Source organism: Schistocerca serialis, chromosome 4, assembly GCF_023864345.2.
Source record: "Schistocerca serialis cubense isolate TAMUIC-IGC-003099 chromosome 4, iqSchSeri2.2, whole genome shotgun sequence".
NCBI lineage: Eukaryota > Metazoa > Arthropoda > Insecta > Orthoptera > Acrididae > Schistocerca > Schistocerca serialis.
This window is the reverse complement of record NC_064641.1, coordinates 30,739,150-30,758,895: the sequence shown is the minus strand read 5'-3', so window position 1 is coordinate 30,758,895 and position 19,746 is coordinate 30,739,150. Positions and strand designations below refer to the sequence as shown.

The 19,746-nt window shown below is 41.3% G+C and overlaps 1 protein-coding gene across 1 annotated transcript in view; it reads left to right on the top strand.

Moving 5' to 3' along the window:
- LOC126474175 (serine-enriched protein) overlaps positions 1-3,216 on the top strand; it is a 138,947-nt gene extending 135,731 nt beyond the window's left edge. Inside the window, exon 9 of the mRNA XM_050101635.1 lies at positions 3,031-3,216. Within this exon, the coding sequence (XP_049957592.1) occupies positions 3,031-3,216 (186 nt within the window). The remainder of the gene's footprint in view (positions 1-3,030) is intronic.
- The last annotated feature ends 16,530 nt before the right edge of the window (positions 3,217-19,746 follow it).

The following is a 19,746-nucleotide window of genomic DNA, read 5'->3' as shown; positions in this document are numbered from 1 at the left end:
TCGTGTAATGACAAGTGGCTAGAGGTCATTTGTGAAGCCTGGATGGTTTATGTTGGATGTGGGTGGTAGCTACAGATTTTTTCGCATTAATGTGTCTGAAGCACACTAAATGTTCTTGAAAATGCGTTTTTAAATTTCTCCCTACGAACTCTATTTAGTAACGAAAAGGCTTTGTCTTTATAAACTAATGTGGTATCGATAGTACCGATGCCAGGGCGTAGAAGCAAGTTCATAAGTTGGCACTACGAGACACCGACGACAGCGCCCCCTAGCTGGCGCTGTGGAGCTCTGTGAGCTCCGCTCCAAATTCAGCCTGTTCGATTCCGAGGAGACGACCTGGCAACTTTATTTCTATTTCGCAGTGGGCGAACCACTACTTGTACGCTAAGTTAAGTAAAGGTGATTTTAGTTCACACTGCAGTGCCAGGGGGTTTACGTCACCTGCTCCTACTCGCTTCCTTCATTCGGGATACAAAAGCTGGCGACGAGGATGGGATCCAGCTTTTGTATCCCGCCTGGAAGGCGGCGTGTGAGTCTGTTCCTGAAAACTGAAAGGTTGGCCGAATGAAAGAAGCGAGTAGGAACAGGTGAGGTAAAACTCTCGGCACTGCAGTGTGAACTAAAATCACCTTTACTTAACTTTGCGTACAATTAGTGGTTCGCCCACTGTGACATAGAAAGAATGTTGCTGATTCCTCTCCTCTGAATCAAATGGGCTGAATTCGGAGCGGAGCTCGTAGAGTTCCACAGCACCGGCTGGATGCCGCTGTCGTCGGTGTCTCATAGTGCCAACTTATGAACTTGCATCTATGCCGTGGCATCGTTGCTATCGATACCACAGCTAAAAATGAAAGAAATGTTTTTTCATTAGGTACAGAAAATATGCTTTCTGCTAATTTTATAAAGGAATGAGGTTCACTAGAAAGTAGAAATACATCTTTAGTTGCTAGTACCTCCTTAAAACAAGCGCGTACACAGTTATTCTACCCACCAAATGTAATACGCTATGTGATCATTTAAAATGTTCGTAGTAGGTTCCTTTGCCGGCCGCTGTGGCCGAGCGGTTCTAGGCGCTTCAGTCCGGAACAGCGATACTGCTACGGTCACAAGTTCCAATCCTGCCTCGGGCATGGATGTGTGTGATGTCCTTTGGTTAGATAGGTTTAAGTAGTTCTAAGTCTAGGGGACTGATGACCTAAGATGTTAAGTCCCATAGTGCTCAGAGCCATTTGAACCATTTTTTATGTTTCTTTACATGACCATCTTATGCAGCAGCTATTATAGCCCATTAGTGTTACTGTTTTTCCTGTGCAAACGTTACAGCAGTCACAGTATTTTACACCTAACGCGTTTGGATTTTATTTAAAAACGAACTTTTGTGGTCACTCTGGAAACATGGATACATAATATGCGTGTACATTTTGCTCTTTACAAATTAAAAAACCGCGTTTCTTTATAAAGTTGATGCACAATTTGTTTACCGATGTTTTGTCTCTTCTTTAAATATTCTGCAAACCCTGCTTTTTTCTTATTTGTAAGAGGAGGTGGAGATCGAAAAACCCTTGGTTTTTCATTCACTCCTGGCAGTTTTTCGCCGTTTTTGAAATCACCTTTTGTTACCCTGCAGTGATGTTACTTCCATTTTACCTCAGTTTTTACGACTTCACAACAGGATCAGAACTGTGGTTTTACGTGTTCGGCACTCAGCACTGTGTTTATGTTTATATGGGTGACTGTTTCTCTAGTGGTAATTTTGTGTTGCTGCTGGTATAAGTGTTCAGCAAAAGCTGAGTTATTTGTTCGTCATTTCCATGCTCCTGGCTCGAACTATACACCTTCTGTCAAATATAATACGTTTGGCACCAGATAGAAAGAGAATGTGAGAGTGCTGAGTGTGGAACACGCGAAAACACCGTTCTGTTTCTGTTGTGAAGTTTTACAAAGTAAGATGAAGGGGGCAAAACGGCACTGCAGCGTAAAAAGAAGTGGTTTGAAAAAGTCGAAAAGCTCTCAAGAGTGAATCTGAACCTAATTTACTTCCGAATGCAACCTCCCCTAACAACGAAGGAAAATGAAGTGCCGGCCGCTGTGGCCGAGCGGTTCTAGGCGCTTCAGTCCGGAACCGCGTGCTGCTACGGTCGCAAGTTCGAATTCTGCCTCGGGCATGGATGTGTGTGCTGTCCTTAGGCTAGTTAGGTGTTCTAAGTCTACGGGACTGATTAACTCAGATGTTAAGTCCCATAGTGTTCAAAATTGTTCAAATGTGTGTGAAATCTTATGGGACCTAACTGCTAAGGTCATCAGTCCCTAAGCTTACACACTACTTAACCTAAATTATCCTAAGAACAAACAGACACACCCATGCCCGAGGGATTACTCGAACCTCCGCCGGGACCAGCCGCACAGTCCATGACTGCAGCGCTCTAGACAGCTCGGCTAATCCCACGCGGCTAAGTCCCACAGTGCTCAGAACCATTTGAACAATTTGAAAATGGAGTGGTGCGCAGAATATGTGCAGAAGAGGCAAAAACATCGCAAGTAAATTGAATAAAGAAATACTGTTTTTAATCTATAAAGAATAACCACAGTAGATAAGAAATTAAAGCGAAACGCATCTGGTGTAAAACACTCATCAATTGCAGCAAGGTTGAGAAGGATATATCTACCGATAACAACTGATTTAAAATTATCAGTTCCACCTTCAAAGCCGACCGGAGTGGCCGAGCGGCTCTAGGTGCTACAGTCTGGAACCGCGCGAGCGCTACAGTCGCAGGTTCGAATCCTGCCTCGGGCATGGGTGTGTGTGATGTCCTTAGGTTAGTTAGGTTTAAGTAGCTCTAAGTTCTAGGGGACTGATGACCTCAGAAGTTAAGTCCCATAGTGCTCAGAGCCATTTTTTTCCACCTCCACATGCAGTGGAAGTAAACTGACTGGTAGTCTGGGAAAAATTACGAAGCCGCTCCGACGCGCAGCCCACGCCGCGCAGCGCGACACCACTCGGTAGTGCAGTTCCCCCTGCTTTTGTTTCAGGCAGACCCAACAAGTGTCGACCCCGGGAAGCTGTCCCCCAACAGAGTGAGGCGGCAGGCGCAGGGCCGCTCCATGTCGGTCCAGTCGTCGCTGGACCCGTACGGCAGCAACACGACGCTCAGCTCCAGCGGCTCCAGCGAGATGGCCAGCAGCGAGGGCGCCGGCACCAAGCACTCGTCCAACTGAGCGGGGCGGGGCGGGCCCCTGTCTCTGACCCCAACCCTAACCCTAACCCTACGCCTCTCAACCCTAACCCTAACCCTGAACCCAACGGCCTGCAGCCTACCCCTCCTCTCTGGCGCTGCGCCGGTCACCAAGGGCTGTCGCGCACTTATCCATCTCTGTCCGTGCTTCTGGAAGCACATGGCGATTCTGGTACTCCGCGAACAACATGGTGGGGCTGAGAAACCGGAATGCCCGTCGGTGGAAGGTCGTGCGTGACTGAAACAGCATGCGCTTCTTGTATTATGTACTGTTAGCTGTGCTCAGAATGGGACGAGTGTCCCTGGAAGGTATAGGTTTGGCAAATTAAAGTGCGAACTTGCCTGGAAAATATTTCGTGAACCTTAAGATAGGCTGCCCAACCTACATCATGTGTCCGAGTTGCAGAAAATTGTGGTATTAAATTTTTCTTCTTATCCTTCTTTTTCTTCTGCCTTTTTTCCCCATCGGCTCAGGTTCGGAGCTGTTGCTAATGGATGTGGTATGGTTAATTCAAGATGCCCTTCCTGTAGCTATCCCGTTATTCCTGGGACGGCCGCGATGGATTAGCCGAGCGGTCTAAGGCTTTGCAGTCATGGACTGTGCTGCTGGTCCCGGCGGAGGTTCGAGTCCTCCCTCAGGCATGGGTGTGTGTGATTGTCCTTAGGATAATTTAGGTTAAGTAGTGTGTAAGCTTAGGGACTGATGACCTCAGCGGTTAAGTCCCATAAGATTTCACACACATCTGAACATTTTTGAACTCCTGGGACAAAGGATATGTACCCAACTGTCTGCGTGTAAAAGGGAGCGAAAATTTTCTAAATATCCACTAACCATGTAACTGATGCTGGACTTAGGTACCAGCCCAGTGGTCGCCTAGTGGGATGTGGGAAACCACCTAAATACCACATTCACGTTTACCAACACACCAACGCTCGTCGCTAATCCGCCAGGTGGATTCGATCAGGGACAGACGCAACTCCCCGCCACGGAAGCGGTTATTTTTCCGGGTTTGGGTTGCCTATCTTAAGGTGGATAAAACATTTTCTGGAGAAGTTAAATTTTCCCCACCCTGTAGATGCAGCCCGCCTCCTCCCATTATCCCATTGTGCCTAATCTCCATCGACATTATTTTGAAGGTGAATTTCATGTTTCTAGGTTCTGAGAACTAACTGCAGCTTGAGCTATCCCGCAATATTAACGGTTTCCAGGACGGGACGCCAATCCAGATCATTCCTTTTCGCCTGAAGGGCTTCACTGTTCGAACAGCCTCACTAGAATATTCAGTATTCAGACTGCCACCAAATATTCAGTCTGACAGTGTTTCACTGCCAAGAAACGGCACCTTGGGTCGGAAAGACGTGGTGGAAAACGCCTGACGTAGAATGTCTCAGACATCAGTCTCGCAGGCTTATTGTTTGATTGTTGATAAATGCAGAATAATAATAATACGCTTATCACAGGAGTTTGCATTTCGTTGTATTTCTATAGAAAGTATAGGTCATTGTTTATGGTGACGTTCCTTTCTGGTATATGATACAAGTGATATATATATATATATATATCACAAATGAATTAACAAATTCATGATTTCCTGGTACCTTGGGATATGTCCCACCAACCGATTCCTTCTTTTAGCCAAGCTGTGCTTTCAAATTTTTGTTTGCCCAGTTCGATTCAGTGCTTCTTCCATTGTTATTGAATCTACCTATATAATCTCCAGAAATCTCCTGTTACAGCATTTTTCTAAACCTTCTAGTCTCGTATTGTCGGAAATGTTTAGTTTCAAATTTCCACTTGCGGACAAAGCTACACTACATGAAATACCTCCAGAAAAACATTCATAACTTTTTAAATTTATGTTAGAAGTTAACAAATTCCTCTTTTTAAGGAAACCTTTCCTTGTCAATAACATTCTGCATCTTACATCCCGTCTATTTCAGCCATTGTCAGTGTTCTTGCTGCCCAAATAACAGAACTCATCTACTACTTTTCGTGTCTCAGTTCCTAATGTAACACACTCATAACCACCTGGCCGTTGCCCCATTTTTACTTATCACTTTATAACCCATTTTCATATCATTTAAAATATAGGAGGTTATAGTGTTTCCACGCCTGTTGTCTGCTCCCAAGCCCCGAGGCGATTCACTGTGTCTTGTAAATCCTAAATGCTGTTCGAAAGTAAGTTTAACTGAAAACTATAGCTGAGGTCGGATTATTTCTATTATTGCAGAGAATAATTCCAGATGCAGGCAAAAATCCTCTTAGCCTTCCGCATACGTTTTTTTCCATAAAAACCGATAGTGAGATAAAATTAAGGAACCACTTGGAAATATTCTTTCCGTGAGAAACGATCCTCGTGCAAAGCCCATCGAATAACGTGAGTGAAATTTGGTAAAGTATGAAGGAGATCACCGATAGTTTCGAGAATTTATCTCCACCTGAGCGCTGCTCGAACAGTTAAACTGCTGAGGAAAGTTTTAGTCTGTTTTGGTGTCCTGCATTCTTGTAATCTGATGGCAGCCTTCATTTTGGTTCCACTCCGCACCGGCATGAAAAGTCTTAGTTACGGACGTAATGGATATTCATTTTGTTATAAAATTTAGACGTACAAGGCATTTTTAGTATACGGTAACGATTTACTTTTTAACGCATTCACAAATGTACCGAAAACCACTTTTCTCTTTCTCTGCTAATACTACTTATGCATAGCTCGTCCTATAATTTCAGCCCCCCCCCCCCTCTTCCTCCTTTCCTCATATTATCTTCAGCCTTGCAAACTTAAGATTGGCTGCACTTCACAAATCATATCATACGAGCAAGTTACAGCTGCACAATGTTCTGTCTACGGTGTTGATGTTTCTCTTGTCTTATTGAGCATTGCCGTACATAGTTTTCTAGTCTGTTCTGTTCGTCATAACGTTTTGTGTGATGTTTCTTACCGAATTTTTCTTTCTTCTCATACTGGAGACCTTTTGAAGTGCAAAATAAGTATTTACAGTTATGGATTCTGCAGTTATCATCGAGTGACCTCCAAATAATCCACTTCCCCCAAATTAATGACTCCAGACTGAAATTTCAGATCTAGTTTCTCGGAGTGGCACAGCCAAAATGTTATCCTGTGTTATCTTTGTTAGCATTTCGTGACTGGCTTCTGTACTCAGTGTGAAGTCGGTGTTTCATATCATGGCGGCTCAATCGAAGTTGTCCAACATATCGCCCCACCCCGTTACATTAATTTTATCAATCTTCCAAACAAACTGATTTTTCTGCGTTCATCGTATTTCAGTATCACTCATTACCTTGCCATGAAGTTTATTTACATGTCTCCACTCAGGGTAGCATATGCCACAAAGTAACACGTCATAAGAAAGTGTAATGATATAATCTGCCATTTTCTTAATCGCTTCACTCGATACCCGACGCTTATAGGATGTCTTAGATACTGTGTCGCAGAGTTGCCTACTCAGAATGTTGCAGGCGAAAGTGGCAGGTTGCTCTACGCTTGTACCGGATGTATCACTATTAAAAGCGGAAACTGACACGGATGAAAGTATACCAAATGAAAGCAAAAACATTTCAGCTAGCAGGGTACCCCAAATGATTGTTTTAGTTACGAACCGCCACTGACTACAGTATGAAATATTTTCCTAGATAGTAAAAATTTATCTGAAATGCGTTTTTTTTATTAAGTTGTCCAGATAGGCATCAGTTTTACATATAACCTACCTTAGCAAGAAATACAATACTTTTTCTGTGCCTTACGTTTCACAGTTTGCAGTAGACTAGTTTCTGTTGAGCTGTTCCGTGTGTCGTCATCGCCTTGGATGCAATGCTACACTCTTCTCTATAGTGAATTACGAATTCTTTCAAACATGATCGGATCATCTCGTAAAATTTGAGATTTTGTGAGGTTGCTCCTGAAATACACTGACCGGAATCTTACAGGTGATGATGTCCCCTCTGCACAGTAGAAGCACTGACAGGATCCAGATAAATAGCAGTAACGGTGTAGAATGATGTGAAATGTGACAGGAGTTAGTGATCGGATAATAGCTCGCACAGGAGTTAGTGATCGAATAATATCTCGCACGTCTTTTGAAGGGATGCCATTTTTAATTCTAGCAATTTTATTTGTGAAGGTTTACGAAACACGTTTATACGACCACTTGTCATCCATCTGAGCCGTGTGCACATTATAACAGTCTTAAGCCTCGCATATTGCGCCATAACTATTTCCTGTTACATTTGTTACCATGATATAGGGTGGGAAAGTGCTTCCTTGTTTTTTGGCCAATCACAGCCCTCCATTGTGTTGCGTATAACTATGTTGTCTTCTGGGGTCAACCAATGGCTGTCTTCTTACGTGACTGACCTAATGCCACGTCACCAGACACACTATGCGGGACGCTCTCTGTCCACCAGTTTATTTACCCTCTCCCTCTCTCACAATCCAGTGGTAACATACTACCCACCGGGCGTAATCTTAGGTATCACTCAGTGAGTACCCCCTATTAACATATTCATTATTATCTGTGCGTTTTTCAACCTGTCAACCGGAGTGCTGTAAACTTCTCTTTTGAGATGACTCCAGGCAGAAATATAGAGAGGATTTACATCACATTACCTTAAGTGCTAAGCTACAATCCTGCACGCCATCTCCATCTTCAACATTACCGGCGCGTTAAAGGTCTGACATCACCAACAAAATGTGCTGGTACCCTATCACGCGTATACCATATTACCCAGTTACGGAACATGAGTGGAATTCGAGCCGAATTAGACTGGCCTCAATCGAAAAGTATATATTTCAAATACATATGTACTAAATAGGACAGTACATCACACATAAGTCAGCAGCGACTTATAAGTGCACATTGGCAATCATCTCACACACGGCTCGTATGCAGACCGACATTTACTGGAATGTTATTGTCTCTGTACCGGTATATTTACATCCGTGACGGATTTCACTGTCAATTTTGATACTCGTTGTATCATAATGTGATTATTCAATAGTCTCTCATAGTGCGGAGATGTCTACGATTTAGTTAATGGTAACTGAGCACAGCTATTCAGAAGTTGGATGTGACAGTTGGATTAAATGTTAAAGGTGTAAAAGACATGCTGTTTACCGTGTATGAGACGCTCAGCCGTCTAGAGATTTCCCGAAGTTATTGCCGCAGAAAACAATCAGCTCCCCCGCAGGTTCGGGGAAGCATATACTACAAAGACATTATCTCAGCCTGCTGCACTTTAACGTTCTAGAAATGCACATGCTTGATATACGTATATATTTTCTCGAATAGTTAGCACTTACTGTTCATCGAGAAAATCCCGTAAAACCCTTCGAAGTTTCAACATGCTGCAAAGCAATTCTAGTGATTTAATTTTTGACAGTACTTTTATCCGCTTACGCTACACCGAAGAGAAAGAGATCACTGCCTCCAAACACCACTCTAGTCATTTTGAGTGTGGCCACTGTGCGAAGTGATCATTCCCTCCAGGCACCTCTTTCTAAGGACTTCACTGTCAGTCGAATCGATATGATTGATAAGACTGTTCCCATTAAATTATTATCTGACTAATCAACTTCCCTCGGACATTTTTCTTCTGAATATACTTGAATGTAATTTTGTTATCGCTGTTGATCTCACACAGGACATTGTTTTCTGACAGTTTTCACACACATTTTTATGAAGATTCTGAGTCGAAAAACTTGTCGTCACCTGAGCACAAGAAACATACAGTGAATGTGTATTAACCCACAATTCGTGTAACTGAACCACATCTGTTTGCTGCGAAGCGTAGAGTCCTTGACTGCAAAAAAAAAACATTTTTGTGACTTTCTCTCAATAATGTCAATGTTTCACTGATTATTTTGCAACCAACATCTTACAAGTACAGTAATCTGCTTTGTGGATTTCCAAACAATGGTTGCGTTGTTCCGGTGCTGACAGATTTGTTAAGCACTGAGAAGGTTATATCAAGATTATGTTAGAGGGTAGTATCTGAACTAATCTTAGAGCTTAATACAATTTTTGGTAAGATGAACAGTCAATCTGTTGCAGATAAGAGCCTCTTGCAACAATCTGACAAAGTAAGCGTATTGAGACACACAGACGATTAACTTCGCGAAAAATTTCCGTAGATGTTTAGGCTAGATTGTATCTAAAAATTTTTCTTTCAAAAATTCAGTCTTGATCACACTACGTATGCTCCAAGAACATAGGTGACCGGTTTCGGTCATATCACATGACCGTCATCAGACCCACGGCAACCTTCGAAGATGGTAGGTGGAGCACTCTTCTCAGCTGCTGTGATGTCAACCATCTTCGAACGTTGCCATGTGTCTGATGATGGTCATGAGATATGGCCGAAACCGGCCACCTACGTTCTTGAATCATACGTGGTGTGATCACGACTGAATTTTTGAAAGAAAAATTTTTAAAAATTTTTGATCACTGTTCCAAAAATGCTTATTAGATTGTATCTCTTGATTTGATTATTTACTCATAATTTACAGCCCATGGTGAAGAGGGTGAATCGTAAAGTACTAGCGAAAGAATCATTAAAGGCTCAGTTTTCTAAGACATGAAACAGAACGTTAATGGATGAACTGCTCAATCACATCATCCCAGCAGCTAGACGCAGTGACGAAAAATTATGAAACGTGGTTCTCTTAATTATAACATCAACCGTTTTCTTCGTGTATAACTTTGGATTGGACTAAAAGAACCTAACAAGGAATCACACATTTCCACATAACAAGTAGTGTGTACCGGCCTGCTGATCGCCGATGAGCAGGGGCAGGTGCCCGGGTCGGGTGAGCGGTCTCGCCTCTGCTGATCGATAGTCGCCCGCATCCTGCGTTCCCAGGTTACGAGGAACCATTCAGATGCGAGCTATCGATCTCAAAGTCGGCCGTCGCGACCTTGCAAGCGCGTCGTCACAGTAACCTCATAACCGTTTTCTCGCATCACTTTCGTTATAGCACAATCAAATGCGAAGACGCTAGCTTCAGGACCCGACTGCTATCGCGACACGGTGGCAATAAGTTTTCCGTCCTCAGCGCAAGAGCAAGCCAAAAATAAGGTTGCTTTCCCCGTACTTCCAGAGACAGCTGGTCCGTTTATTTGCGGCCTTGTGAGCGTGGTGATCTTTATTCTCTTCGCATTGTTTCGGCCACACCACTTTGCATTTACAAATTAGTTTTCCTGTGATACTCGCACCACTCGTTGCTGTGCTTGTAGTGCCTAAGCACACCTTCGTCTACCCACCGAGGTTATGTACTTACAGTTAGTAACACTGGAGTACAATTAGCAGTACTGTACGTTAGATAGCGATCAGATCCGACAGCTTGCGTCATTAAACGTATCTCCAGTTCGTCGGTTTTGCAGAATTTTAATTAGGACGTCCGCTCCTTAGGGACTACAAAACGCCGCAATTTTCGCGTAGTGCAGAGGACACGATCGACAATACTCCGGTCAAATTACAAATAATTCTGTTTCTTGTCAACGAACACTGCTCTGAAGGAAAGCAATTTTACTCATTCCTATATGGTTTTTATAAAAGTAGATTCACTTGTTCAGAAGAGTAATCTTCGATACTGGTTGCTGGTGACAAAAGAAAGATGGGAATTTTTAACTGCTGCATGCATAATACATCCCGTTAGAAAGAAAATCTTTAGGTGGTCAGAAGTGATACGATAGCTCTCCGAGATGGGAGTTCCAATAACTCGACCAACATACTTTACGTGTCTTTAGAGTGTGAAATTTAGTCTAAATATGTAGCAACAGACATCCAGCATGTTTATTGTTGTAGTGTCGTGTGTCTTCTTTTTCATATACTGCTAGCTCAGTTGTGGGTTGATATATTTTCCTTAGTTTTATGTCACCTTCCTTTTTTTTCCATCTCTGACCCGTTAACGTATTAGGAGCCAATTGTAGTTCCCTTGCAGGACGCTACATTGGTGATTATACCAAATTCACTTCAAAGATCCATGGGATTGTCATTTTTAATTGCATTTCGTGACGCTGCCGTATGGTGCTACATCACACGTGCTGAGAACGCAGCTGTAGAGTATTAGCTCCTGCCCCCTCTCCCCAACCTCCTCCCGTCTTCCCTGCATTAAATACAGCATGTTTTGTTCCCAAATTTGTTATTTCGTTCCAACAGTAGTTAGTCAAGCGCGTGTGGAGGAAAGTGTTTGAGTGTTGGAAGTTTTGATGTTTAGTCTTTATACCTGTTTCACTCCTCTCGAAACTGTTGACAATCTCTATTGATGTTATGACACGTTGATGTAAATAGTGTTATTTCATTACGCGGTAATACGCCGCATTTTTAAACGCCATCTAATTTTAACATATTAGTCTAAGCTACGCGTCTGAGGTGTTACCCTGCCTCTTGTCCAACTGAAGTCATATCGGAATGAAAGTCAGGAAATCACACTAATTTGCGTCACTGTCGTTTGCAGAGGTGGGGTAACAGCCGAGGGCGAATTCACTCTAGTGATTGCAGTACTAGGTGTAGACACTGAAAGATCCTTTGACACGTGGTGATGCTATGGGAAGGAAAAAAAGTACCCTGAAGCAAAGAAGCCGCAGTACTTGGAAGTCAGTGTTAGGCCACATTGTCTGTGCCATTTTTATTATTAAAAACCAAATTATAATAATTTCTTTTAACATATTCAGTACAACGAGCGCTCCCCAACCGGTCGCTGCTGGAAACAAAATGCTGAATTAAGTCGCTAATACCAAAAATAAAATATTAAAAACTATCTCCATCGCCAGAGGACCACACAGTGTTAACCGAAATCTGTTTTACGCTGTCCATAGCTCACTGATTAACAAACTGCTCTTCTGGCCGTCAAAGTCATATTTTGCAACTGAAGTCGGTACAAAAGTTTGTGCTTATAGGTTAAATGCGTTGTGTCCCAGAACTCCCACAAAGAAGGTATTAGATCATTTCGGGTTTTAATGACCTATATTTGAAGACAGAACGGAACAATATTTCAAACAATAAAGTGAAAGGACTTTCTACCCCGAGAAAATAACCAGTTATTATATTAACGTGAGGGCAAAATAGCTTGCAATGAGTCAGAAAAGTTGAGCGACAGATTAAAGCAATTCACAGTTACCTAGACTGGTTAAAAGCGCGCTTGTTGTACTTGGAGACGTCACTAGAGTATCGTAGATCATGGAGGAATAAATAAATTAACATTTTTAAATAAATAAATTAACATTTTTAAGGACTCACATCAATGACAATATTTCTATTGCAGTTTTGCTGTAACGTCTGTTGAAAATTGTTCTGATATACTGTGTGTGTGTGTGTGTGTGTGTGTGTGTGTGTGTGTGTGAGAGAGAGAGAGAGAGAGAGAGAGAGAGAGAGAGTGAATGTGCGTGCGCGTATGTGCGTGTGTGCGTGTGCATGTATAAAATTGATTACTTCAAAAGATTCACATGTCATATTGAAGCCTATGAACACCAGTTTTAATTGAAATATTTGCCAAGTGTTCTTATTCGCTATCTTTGCAGAAACTTTATAGCTCGTGGTAACAAGCATTGAATTAGCATGAATATGATATTCGAGGTTAACAATCACTACAGAAAAGCCACGTGTCGATGAGATCCTGTTATTAGGATTTATGAGATATTAACTTTAAACGTAATTTTGTCTGATATAGGCCGTTGAATTTTGCTTTCCCATCACGCTTTATGTTTAGTGATTGTAGGAGGAATCAGATTTTCTTGTCTTGGGGACTTCGCCTGAGTGTGATCTTCGGAAATCCTAATCGTACTGATCTTAGAATGCGCCGACGCGGGTACCATATCGTTGCAGCGACTTGGATGGTGCAACTGACAGCCTTTGGAGACCATGTCCGTATATCTAAAAACGGCCATGCCCTTAACCAGACCATTTCTTATATGAGTTTAAAGCCTAAATAACGACCGATTCCTTGCTCCATTCCTGTAAACCTCAATGTATATCGACAGCCCAAGATTCATAACGCAGTACAGTATCTGCTCAACAATATTTGTATTATTTTCTCATGCGATTAATGTTTGCTGATGGAAAAGAGCACACGTACACACATACACACACACACACACACACACACACACACACACACAAATAAACGAACACATTCTGTACTGCAACTATGTTACATAAAAATGTACTTTTGCTTTGTACCAGTTAAGTGGAATGAAGCAAATTAAAGTTCGAACTCAGTAGTGCCCAGATCATACAAGGAGACGCTCCTCTAACATTTTATCTCGTGGATATGACTCATATGGCTATTGAAGATAACTGGCCAAAAGAAAAAGTCGAGAACAATATTAAAACACGAGTCGATATAAGAGAAATATCGTTTTTGGTAAAAGTCATCACATTCTCTGACATCTGACCAGAATTATACTACGCCACACACTACCAAAATGGACTAGGAATCGATGATGAAATGGAGAAAGAGGACAGTCAGAATACAGACTTTTGCCCTGGGAAGACTACCAGCTGCCTCCAAGTGCTATTAACGCTATGTTTCAAAGGATTAAATTAATGAGTGTAGTATTGCACCTACGTAGTTATGCATGAGCGAAACAGTTACTAGATATTTTCCAAGGAAAATCACCAAACAGCCGTATGTTTTGAGATTTTATTCAGACAAAGAGTTTCCGTATCTCAGTAATGTCATCTTCAGTCCCTCTAAGCACTCCATGTATGGACAATCAGACATATCGATACCTGCGTAACTGGAGCTATCTATATCTGGATTCCATGAATTCCTTTTTGGAGTGTTTACATCGAAGACTTGATTTTGAAATGTTGGTAAGTCTTCCAAGTAAACACCCCGAAGAGTAATTCACGGAATCCAGATATAGATAGCTCCATTTATGCAGGTATCGATATATCTGACTGTCTATACATGGAGTGCATAGGGACCTGAAGATGGCATACTTGAGATGCCGAAACTCATTGTCTAAATGAAGTAACTTTTGAAAACATACGGCTGTTTGGCAATTTTCCTCGATAAATATTTAACCACCCGCTGTCTCGTATCCACAATGGACCAACAGAGTTACTAGAAAAGTGGGAATGGAAACTCCCTAAAGGTAAGAAACCCTCAGCATCTGCAAGTCACAAATAAAAAAAAAAAGTGTTCTCCCCAGAGCATGAGATGTGTCCTGACTGCAGATAAAACATTTTCATCAGTGCTACTGATGCATAGAACCCTAATGCCATTGGCTGACATGTCAGTGAGGAAGTACTTCAAATCGAGCAGATTCTGTACAGGCGCCAAGCCCCTTCACAGCCCCTCCCCCCCCCCCCGCCCCCCAAGGTTGGGACCCGCCTCCCTCGCCAGTTCGGATGAGGCCTGCCACGGCTCCCACGCTATCCCCCGTAGCCTAGCTACTAGCTAGTAGCCAACTGGCAAGAGGAAGTCTACCGCGGTTCCGCCAACTTTCGACCACTTTGCAAAAGTTCCACGGCTTCCGTAAACTGTGCGTGTACTGATTTATAGATTGGTGTACCACTGACAGTACTTCCTGGTAACTTCCTCTCTTATAGTCAGAAAAGTCTAATGGTAACCGTCGGACCCGTCCATCGTACCGTGTTTAATGGTTTTACAATGTTTTATACTTTTATCGCAAACTGAATAACACGTTTGAGAGGCTACTCGAACGTGCCGTTTACGATATGTGCTCCTCTATCGCACTGTGACGTCACTGTAACTCTGCTGCTGCCATCTGACTTCTAGCAGACAAGATATTGGACTCTCCTGCTTTTGTGTCAATAGGATAATGTGCTGTTCGATTGTGATTCGCTCCTGCTTCGGTAGATTTACCTGCAAGTCCGCTGGGTCTGGAAGCCATTCGCATGTACGATACCTTTCCGCGTAATTTTTATTTCAATGGCTACTGGAGCGGTTGGATTGAGAGAACCGATCTCACAAACAACCGAAATCTGGTTAGACCTCAAGAATACCGCTTGAGTGGAGTACTCAGCTCACAGAACGTATGCTCCAACGCAAGTTATCCGCATCAAAAAATTTCGCCAGCGTCGCTACACTGAATGTAAAAATCCTTTGTAGTTTCCCGCTAATGATTGTGTATTCTGACTGCGCTGGACGCAGTCTTTTGTGTCGTATGTGTTCTCGCAACAATGCACCTAAACTTTTAACAATATCTTCACAATACCTTAGGAGTATTACAGATTTTAAGCTGAAAACAGAATCACGCACATTAATAAAAAACCAAATTTTGTAATACACTTTCATCTTTGTGCGTTTCCTCGTGAACCTCATTAGAAATTCAGTGAGTTGTAAAGGAAAAAGAAGCATTGATTCTGTAATTTGGGTGTTTCGTTCAGAATCAGCCCCTTTAGAAGTAGAAACAAGCAAGACTTAAGAGAGAAGTGGACTGATTTTGAGTGGTTGCCACACAATCTTTTCTAAAATAGTACACCCAAACTGCCGCTACATTTCTTGGTGTGATCGTATTTCTGATACAACCCTCCGACAATTGACTGTCATCACTTCCTCTTGCCAGATATAGTTCTAAATGTTTAACTGCTGACTGTTAGGTGCTGTTAGCTGTAATGGATTCTTAAATGTTCTCTAGCAAACCAAAGAGTTTGGCCAACACTTAAAGTAGATAGGAAAGCGAACCATCCAGAACGCAATGATCTGGTGTCCACTGGGTTGCAGTCAGAAAGCGGCGGGAATGTACGTGGACTGGAATTCAAAGTTCAATAGATTCAACGTGCTATGTAGTTTTGAATAAAAAGTGCACTTGCTGAAAGATACCGGTATACCAAGAAGCTTGCATTTTCAACGCGACAGACGCACGAGTAAAGCATTAGAACAACGGAGTCTGTCAGGCAGGAACAGAATGGCTCTGATTATTGGAAGCCTGAGGATACATCCACACATTGGTAGTACATCTCAAGTGTAAAATTCGTAATGATTGAAAGAGCTTCTACTAATTCCAGGCAGCCGAAGTCCACAAAAGCACTGTGTATTTAGATCAACTGAAGACAGATTTTCTTGTCAGCTAATTATTACAGTAGCAGTCACAGCGATGGGATCGGTTGAACACTGAGATGCGTCACGTCGGTGCTTCAGCAATGCACGTGCAAAACCATTGTGGTAACTCTCGCTTCTGACTGCGACCTTTAGGTATAGTGGCTGTCGAGACAGACACCTCAGAGCGTAGACTCCGATTCCAGTGAACAAAATTAAAATGCTATGAAATGTGCTATTTTTCGTATAACAGTATACGTATATTTTTGTTTGTTATATTTTATATACCTGTCATTCTTTCTGTTTTTGCCTACTGTTGGTGTGTGTGTAAAAACAAAATAAACTGAGGATTTGAACTATGTCGACACTTATTTGTTTCCCACACGCATTCCATCTCCTCATAGTTCAAGTACTAAAGGGTAAAGCAGTCTGCTGCAAATGATGTTTATTGCAGTACAGACGTAATCTACGATTGATTACTTGTACCCTTTTCAGACAAATATCATATTAGACTGATTGCTGTGTCCTTTGCGGAATAAACATCATTTACGACTGATTGCTGTACCCCTCATGCATAAAACATAATTTGTGACTAATTAGGGATAGTTGCACCTTCTACTACTTGAAATGAATACAGTGGCTGGGCACAACTGTTCCGCTATGGAATCAAGCCTGATACTCCTCACACTATGAATAAACTCAGCAGGATCTTTAATTTAATGATCCAAGACCCCTGCTTCCAGAAGCATCTCGGCACTGTTTTGTGTCTCCTATTCACCAAATAATGTAAGCTTCAAAATGTTAAAAAGTTCCCTTTTTAAAAGTGTTCCAAAGAGTTTCATTTCAGAGATGGGAAAAATTCAGCCCCTCAACCTCCCTTCCCTTCCGTGTACCCTTCGATGTTTTAATAAGCCCCTCCTCCTTTCTTAATATACACTCCGTCAGTTTCCTTTTCCTTCTTTTTACTGCATTCAGTAATTACCATTGCTGTCCATTCTCCTTAATAACTTTTCATGTTTAGTTATATTCTTTGCATCTTCTGCCATGTTCAAATCTCAAAAGCCACCAGTCTTGATCTGTCTTTCTTCCACAAGATTTCAGCACATACAGGAGGGCAATCCATGAAAAATATTTTATTAATCTTTCCCACAAATCTTTGCTGATATTGCTATAGACACCCTCTTTTTCTTACGAGATGGTTCTTCTGCCATTATTATCATGGTTATAATATCAGTGCTCTTAGGACAGGTTTCTGTCTTGCCTATTAGGTATTTAAAGCTTTGCACATGTACTAATTTTCGCCATTGAGCATTATCTGTATCCTTTTTTTCCTCACAATTCCACTGCTTTTATTTTCTTTGTGTTGACTTCCGTTTCATACATTTTTCCTTTACCTTCAGTGGTACCCAGTGTATTAATAGACAGGGTGGAATGCTTAAATATTTTTGGTGTACATATTAATGTTTGACTGAAAGACTATTACTGAGCTGCTCAAGCAGTTAAGTTCAGCTGCTTTTGCTCTTCATATAATTGGCAATCTTGGAAACTAATCAATCACCCTCCTGACTAATATTGCATATTTCCACTCAATAATGTCTTGTGAAATAATTATGTGGGATAATTAATCAATTAGAAGAAAAATATTGGTTGCACAAAACTCAGCAGTAAGAATAATATGTTGTGTTCACCTGTAGTCGTTAAGTAGGTACTTCTTCAGCGAGTTAGGCATATTAACTGCACCATCCCATACATATTCACTAGTGAAACTCATCATGAATAATCTACCACAATTTGAGGAAAACATTGATGTCTGTATCTATAACACTATAGGAAAAAATTATCTTCACACCTATCATTGAAGCTATCAGTGGCTCAAAATAAAGTTGAATAAGCAGTAACAATAATTTTTGATCGTTTGTTCAACAATATAAAATTTAGGAGAGGTAGGATGAAACCTAGTTTTAAGTACAGTTGCATGAGTAGAATTAAAAATAATATTTTCTTTTGTGTTAACACTAATAATGTACTCATATCCTGTAAACTGACTCGTTCCACATAATTTCGATAAAAGAATTGTTCAAATACTCTATGGAACATACTATAAAAAATTTAGTAGCTCATTTTCAGATAAGGCATACAGAAGTTTACAGTGTTTTATTTTTACGATGACGCTGCGTGGGTAGTGGAAGGTGCTTCACTGCGAGATGAAAATAGGAAAAAATTTAATGTGTTGCTTTTTGGGTTAGGTATATGGCAAGTTGTGTCGAAAAACGAATTTCATTACTCGATTGGGTGGTATGGACAGTGTTAGTTTCTAGCTGGCAGCTACTACTGCGATTGCCAGTCAGACACAGAATTAAGCACCGTTCATTATCATCCACTACTTGTGAAAAACACTGTTATCAGAAACCGTCCAGTATCCACAGTATACTCACATATACGACAAAGAATGCAAGAAGCTGTAACAATTTTCGTTTTGAAATGGTGTTTAGGTTTTGGGGAGATACTATATGGTTAAGTGCCAACAAAGAAAGAAAGAAATACTTGATCTCAAAATGAATGTTGAAAAAAAGTAAATCTAGGACCAGAAAACTGCATTTATTATATGTCTTTTAGGGTGATGGTACTAATTTAACGTTCATTTTAGGCTACCATTTATTTGGATCCGAGAGCTAATTGCGCTCTGCAATAACATTCAGCTAGTTTTATCAATATGCTTTCGAAAAGTCACGAAATCAGGAAATACACTTGGAATACATTTAGAGACACAGGAAGATACCAGACAGATAACATCAGGATGAGGAAGAGTCTTCGAAATCAGGTATTTCACTGTGAAAAGTTGCCAGGAACAAATACTAACGCTTCACGTTTCACAGTAACGTTGTTTAGTAACGACGACAGAAGTTCAAGCGAATCGGTGTATAAAGAAGTGGGATACAGAAGTACTGGAGAATGGTGAATTGCATTTAGAAACGGACAACTCTAAAGTGGGAAATCGCAGAAGATGGGCGAACAAACAAAGGTACAAAGGAGGTACAAAGTGATTCCCGAGGTATAAATTGGTAAGATTTTGGATTCATGAAGCACTTCAAGGACGATAAAAAAGGAGAAGGCAAAATTATTTTAACAAGTAAAGTTATTATAAATGCTGATTATGTAAATTTTTAATGAAGTCGGACTTATTGAACTTACTACCTTAAAAGATGAAAAATTGAGGCAGAAAAGGTCATTGTTGGCTAATGACGTAAACGTGGTTAGTAGACAAAAAAGGAAATTACTTCATAATAAGTTAATCGGACGTCATGTAAAGAGACAGTTTCGACTTTAGAAACATGAAATAATCAGCGATACAGCGACTATGTCGCTCAGCCTTGCGTCACCAAGTAAATCGCTTCCAAGCCAAATCAAAACGCAAAAATCACATCTTTCGACAATTAATAGAAGGGAACTGAATTTCTGATCATTTCACAAAATAAAACCCACTTTTG